Source organism: Strix aluco, chromosome Z (assembly GCF_031877795.1).
Source record: "Strix aluco isolate bStrAlu1 chromosome Z, bStrAlu1.hap1, whole genome shotgun sequence".
Classification (NCBI taxonomy): domain Eukaryota; kingdom Metazoa; phylum Chordata; class Aves; order Strigiformes; family Strigidae; genus Strix; species Strix aluco.
This window is the reverse complement of record NC_133971.1, coordinates 71,019,166-71,025,743: the sequence shown is the minus strand read 5'-3', so window position 1 is coordinate 71,025,743 and position 6,578 is coordinate 71,019,166. Positions and strand designations below refer to the sequence as shown.

The following is a 6,578-nucleotide window of genomic DNA, read 5'->3' as shown; positions in this document are numbered from 1 at the left end:
TGCAAAGCAACTCCCAAGAACAGTATTACAAGATTTAGTAATTGCTGATCCCTCCAGTGTGTTTACTTTTGCATTCTTCGTCGTGGAAGAAGGCAGGCTGAATGGCAAATTTTCGTGTGTTTTGTTGCAGCCCCCTTGATGTGTGCACCACTGCCTGCACAAAGCCTTGTTCAAAACGTTTGCCACCTCTGTGTAATGTATTTCTCACCATTTACTTCTTTGCACGCCTAGGAGCATTTCTATAAGCGTCAGCGAGAGCAACATGCCTCCACTTCATGAAGAAAGCACAGCACACTAGTAATTCTACATACATACAGGAGCAGCGTCCTTCAATTGCTTTACTCTCTTCTGGCACTGGCAAGTTACCATGCCAACGCATTATAAAATCAACCACTCTTTTAAAGTAGTACTTTCAAAGCTGTATTTACTTCTTGCATGTAATTATTCATTAAAGTAAGAATAGCAGTAATTTACATCTATGTTAAGTATTACAGGCAGACAGAGATTTTTGTTTGTTGATTGTTTTTGCTTTGTTATTCTGTGGTTTGCTTCCCCCCCCCACCTCGGGTGCTGAGAGTTCAAGTGTCCCTGGAAAACAATTTCACCACATCCATTATTTAAAGCTCTTTCTTTACTAATTTACACGTTTAGAAAATACAAAAAGCCATACATATTTAAAACACGGGCCTTTTTTCACGCCTCCTATAAAAAGTACAAGGTTTAAGGCAGCTCAGAAATGCGTTTATACAATTCTACAACGTTCATAAAGTCTCTCCAAATAAGAAAGTTAACTTCCAATCTGTAAAATACACTGTACATTTGATGTTCTAGAGAATATTTCACTGGATCACTATTGCTGGTATCCCTTTAAACATAAAATGAAATCTGTACCTTTCCAGAAAATAATAGCGAATGCAATTATCTGGCAAATAGGATGTGGATTTAAAACTTTTATTATTTTTTTTTAAAATAAATTATTCCCAAAGCATACAATTTATAAAATTCTATATACAAAGAAGAGCGACTGGTAACAAATCCCAGTTTTAAATACATTTTTTATATAAGATTTACCAGAGGTCAGCACCCTGATATGACAAGAGGCAATATAACTTTTCAGGTTACTTGTACATACATGTTCTCGAGTTTAAAAGTGTCTTTCAAAGATGGCAGTGCAGAGCTCTTTTAAAACAAAAGTTGCATTGTTCAGTATAGCAAACAACTCCGGAAAAAAAAAAAAAGATCTTTTTATGTAGCTAGGTTAAAGAGGAAGAGACGGCTGCTGGCACGCTTTTGTTACAAGGAAGATGTGTGTGCAAGAGGGAGTGCTGTAAACCACAGAATGTATTCAGTCTATTTCCTTAAATTTAATTAACGGCAGATGCGGCGTAACCCCCTTTCGGGCACCACCGCACCGTGAAGAGCGAGACTTTGCGAACGATAATGAAGTTGCTGACTAACCAGTACGGAACAGCTTTGGCAGAAGTGTGGGTAGCTCACCTCTTTCTAACCTTCATGTCAAAACGCGTAAAAAAATCCCCTACCAGCATGCCATTTCTCCTGGTTTCTCCCGGGGGGCGGCGGGAAGCAGCGGGGAGCCGGCCGCAGCCCCGCTCGTCCTCTCTCCGTTAGCCCGTCCGCTCGCTGCCAGCGCCCGGGGGAGGTGGCAGCCATTGCATAGTGCACACTCGAGACCAACACCCGAGGATCGAGCGGCCCGGCCCGCTCCGCTCCCGCCACGGCCCGGCGGCCGGCTCGCGAGGCCGCGGCGGCTCGGCCAGCCGGCGGCTGCCGGGGAGGCCGGGCCGGGGGGAGGGTGCGACGGGCGCGGCGGGCAGCAGCGAAGGCGAAGGGGGGGTGGGGACGGGGGGGGGGGACCTCCGCCTTCGGGGAGACGCGGGGGGCTGGGAGGGGGGACGGGACGGGGACAGGGACCACGGGACACGGGGCGCCCGGACTAACGGTCGGAGTGTTTAAAACCGCGCGGCGCGGAGGGCCCGGCTCGGCCCGGCCCGGCCAAGCGCAGAGGGCGGGCGGGAGGCCGGGCCGCCGCTAGAGCCGCGGCAGCAGCGACAGCAAGATGGAGGCCAGCAGCGCCCAGCCCGCGGCGGCGGGCCGGCCGGCGCTATCCGCCTGCACGGGGAAGCCGGGCTCGGAGCCCGCATTGTCCTCCGCGTCGTCCCGCCCCTTCTGGCTCGGCTCCTCCTCGTAGTCCTCGTCGTAGTACTCCTCCAGGCCGCCGTCCGAGCCGCCGCTGCTGCCGGCGCCGTTGCCGCCCATGTCCGCGCCGAAGCAGAGGCGGGCCATGTTCTCCTTGACCGACTCGCAGATGGGCCGCTCCAGCCCGTCGCAGACGCAGTCGTTGAGCAGCACGGCCTTGGGCACGGCCAGCATGTCCTCGATGACGGCGCGGCACTCCGGCGTGCAGCGCAGCCCGTTGAAGAGCTTCCCGCAGTAGGTCATGTAGCGGTTGAGCGCCAAGCTGCAGCGGCTGTCCCAGTCGCAGCGCCGCCGCGCCTCCGTGCAGCCCATGACGCCGGGGCCGCCGGCGCCGCCGGGGCCGCCGCCGGGGCCGCCGGCCGCCGGGCTGCTGGTGCGGGGCAGGCAGGGCTCGATGGCGCGCTTGGTGGCGCGGCAGTTCTCGTCCTGCGCGCAGTCGCAGTCCTCCAGCGCCGGGCCGCGCCGGGTGTGGTTGAGCTGGATGAGGGCCGCGATGCAGTGGCTGGGGCACCGCCGCCTGGAGGAGGCGGCGGAGCCTGCAGCGGCCGCCGGCCGGTCCTCGCCGCCGCCCGCCGGCGGCTGCTGCAGGAGCACCGGTGCGCACGCCTCGGTGTACTGGCTGTAAGCGTAGCTGCACTCGGGCTCCCCCTGACACTGCAGCACCGCCTGCCAGCAGATCAGCCGCCGGCCCTGCACCAGCGAGCCCCGCGGCGGCCACACGGCGCCCAGTGCCGCCGCCAGCCACAGCCAGGCGGCCGGCCGCGGCCAGCGGCGCCCGCCGCCGCCTCCGTGCCGAGCGGGAGAGCGGGCCACCATCGCGGGCGGCGGCGGCTGCTGCCGCGGGCGGGCGGAGAAGAGGCGCTGGTAGACGACGACGAGGAGGAGAAGGAGCTGCCGCCCGTGGAAAAGTTTGCAAAACTCCCACCGGCCGTGTGCATGAGGTCTCCTCGCATCAATCCATCCGCGCCGGCTCCGGGGCCCTCCAGCCCCCGGGAGCTGAAGCCGGCGGGGCCGCCGTACGAAGCAGGCGCCCGGGGTCGTCCCGTTGCCCCTACCCGCTGCTCCCGGCTTGGCGACGGCGGCGAAGGCGCCTGGAGAGGTGGGGGGAATCAGTGCAAAGCGGCACTCGGAGGAGAGCGGCTGCGGAGTGCGCTCGGGGACTTGCAGGCTGCGCCGGGAGAGCTGCTCATCGTGCCGTCCTGCTCCTCATGCAGTTCCGTTTCTCTTTTTTTTTTCTTTTTTTTTTCCCACAAAATAAATGCCTAGCTGCTGCTGCTGCCGCCGCCGCTGCCTCCTCGGGAGCTTTTAACTCTCCGCTCGCAGCATCCTTGCACATGCCAGCCGCTCCGATCCCATTCACAGTCCCGGGTCCGCTCACTCCTTCTGGGTACGGGTTGCCCTTTCGGGTGGCAGAGAGAAGAAATGTCTCTCCCCGCTAGCCAGAAGACGGCACGGGGAAAGGAGAAGAGGCAGCCTTCAGGGTCTCTTTCTCTCTGGGCGACTGATGCTGCTTCTGTTGTCAACAAGCCCTGCAAGCTGCTCTGCGGATCCGTCTGTGGATCTTTTTTTCTCTGCAAGGCTTTAAATACAAAAGTGCCCTCCGAGCAGCAGCAACGTGCTCTGATTAGGCCTCATTATGCATGCATGGAAAAGCAAACAAACAAAAAAAATTAGCAACGCTTCTTCTTTTACACATCCCCCCAGCCTGCGCTCTCTCGCTCCCTTTCTCCTTTTCTCCACTTTTTTCTCCCTTCGCTCGGCCCCCGTTCCCTGCTTCGTCACTTGCCATTGGTCCAGCCTGTTGTTGAAACTTTTTTTTTCCTCTTCTCTTTACGATCTGCTGGAGGGAGGGAAGGAGAGAGGGGGGCTGGAGGGCAGCTCACATTCAAAGCTTGAAAGGAAAGGCTTAAGGAGAGTGACAGCCCCCCGAGGAGCCCCTCCTCCCGTTAAGGCGGCGCGGCGGCCCGGCGAGAGGCGCGCAGCGGCGGCGGCGGCGGGGATCGGCGCTCCGGGGCTCCCCGGGCGGCGGCGGCGGCGGGGCGTGGGGGGGGTCCCCGGGAGCACCGTGCCGCGCCGCGCCGCCGCGGAGCAGAGCGGCAGGCGGCGTGGGTCTGCATCTGCGTGCTGCTTTTGCGGGGGTGTTGCTCTTAAACCGGCCCTGCTCCTTGCAGCAAGGGAGAAAAAAAAAGGTCTGTAGCCTGAGTGATGCGTGTGCCCAAACTTCTCACTGATTCAAGTGAGGGCAGAGCTGCTTCCCGAAAGGTAGGGAGGAAGGGAGGATCAGGCTCAAAATGGGACCGACTTTGTTCTTGCTGAAATCTAAACACAGCTCCTGGTTTCGGTGTGTTAGTGCACTCAGGGAGAGCAAAGCTAACTCTTACTAGTGGTGTACTGCGACCCTGTAAGTACTGGTTTGCTATGCCTTCAGTATTGCGACTTTCTTTCCACTTACCCCATCTCCCGCCGATTTTAAACTCACTCGGCTGAGCCTCTCGCCAGAGGTTTTTGTGCACGGGTTTAAGACACTGACCTACGAGGCTTCCTATTGACAGAAATCCTGTAGATCTCGGTATGATACTTTATTAAGGTCTGCCAACTAGTAAAAAGTTTTCTAAAATGTTAGTTAAGAGGATGAAATGTGTTTTCATTGAAAGCCACATACCTTGCTGACGCCCTGCCTTCCTGTTACAGTCTCCGTTCGCTTTTACTTGCTTGTAAGGAAGTAGACAGAAAAATATTAAGGCACAACGAGAGGAGCGTAACAAAGTAAGTAGTGGTGCATTTACCCGTTGCCTTTCCTTTCAGTGCTACCTTAATTCCAGAGCAACATCGTCTCCCACCACAAGGGGCATTAGTATCTGCTGCCTGTCAAAACTGGCGCTTTTTTCATCCTGAGACTATCAATTCCATCTGTCACAAAAATTAGAACTGAATCTATTTTCTAGAAACTCGGGGATCTTGGGATCCTATGTGGTGTGGACTGTCTGTCTGAACGGCTGAATGGTCTGTCTGAAAGTGCGTGGAAGGTGGAATGGCAGTGCGGTGTGGCTGGCAGTCAGTGTGTTAAGCATTCGTAGGGATTTGCTCCATTGTCATCAGTTTTACAAGCTGCTTGTGCTTCTTCAATACAGTTTTGCCTTTTCTGGTGCAAAGATTATGTTTGCTTGTGTTTTTAAATCCATGGAAACTGCATTCAGAAACCATGCTTTCATTCACCTAGCTTAGAGCCATTTCTTTTAATTCATGTTTAGTAGTGTTATTAAAAATGCCAGATGCCATTCAGGCAGAGTGCAGTAAATACACATTGCTATCTACACTGGACTCGTTCGTTCATTACTTCGCACCGCTATTCACAGGTGATAACACTGTTAGGTGGAAGTTGGCTAGTTTGTACAACATTGCAGATGCTATACAAAGTGCTGCCACACTGCCTGATTGCTAGGAAAACTGGTCCACGTTGGTGCAGCTGAAGAGGAGGGGGCCTGGATGCCGGGATGTTCCGGGTGTAGAGAGTCTAAGAGAAGGGCAGAATCGTGCCTTGGTGTGCGACAGCGCCCTCCTGAGCTTCCGCGACATGGGAGAACAGGAATGGCAGGCTATCTGTCCCAGTGGGTCTGCCTTCTGTGGACAGCTGCGAGATGAGCTCAGCCCCCTCCCAGCTCCTGCCTTCATCTGCAAAATCCGTCCACCTCGGCTGTCCTTCATTTCTGGAGCAGAAAGCAAGCTGTTTAGTTTGTGAGGAATGGGAGCAGCTGAACTTCTTAGCTCCCAGGAGGGGGAGTAGAGGAGCCTTAACTGCCGGCCTTGCATCCCTTCGTGGCTGGGAAGAGGCTGCTGTGGTGCTTCCAGAGCAGGAGGAGAATCAATGCACGGTCCCACTAGTGCTTACAGGCCTCTCTGGCTGGGGACAGTGTTCATTTTGCCTGCTGGTCTGAAAGGCAGGACATGGCGTGAAGCATCATTCATAGGCAGAGATTTTTCAGATACATCTTTCAGTTACAGAAATGCATGTTTCATACAGTAATAATAGTAATGGAAATGTTGACTTTGAAGTTTGGAATTTGGGATTTTCTTTGGTATCATACAACTGACAGAAATTGTAACACAAAATAGTTGGGTTCTTCACTTTCCGCACCTTTTAGCCATGTAGAATATGATCATCTACATCCAGGATTATACATCCTTTGTCCATAACTTAATTTCTTAAAATGGTTTAAAACATACCAGTTTGTCTTTATTTAATAAGCATTTGGATTCTCTCTGTATCTGTAACTGCCATTTTGGGTAAGGCCTTTGGGGCTCACAGTGCTCTGTTGGAGGAAGGAAATCTTTTCTAGTGTCGAACTAAATCTAGGGAAGTA

General features: G+C 54.3%; 1 protein-coding gene across 1 annotated transcript; it reads right to left on the bottom strand.

The window, feature by feature from the left end:
- Positions 1–407: 407 nt before the first annotated feature.
- On the bottom strand, positions 408–4,586 carry GAS1 (growth arrest specific 1). The gene has a single exon (XM_074812912.1). It carries the CDS (start codon positions 3,031–3,033, stop codon positions 2,050–2,052), a length of 984 nt encoding a protein of 327 aa, XP_074669013.1. The 5' UTR covers positions 3,034–4,586; the 3' UTR covers positions 408–2,049.
- Positions 4,587–6,578: the final 1,992 nt, after the last annotated feature.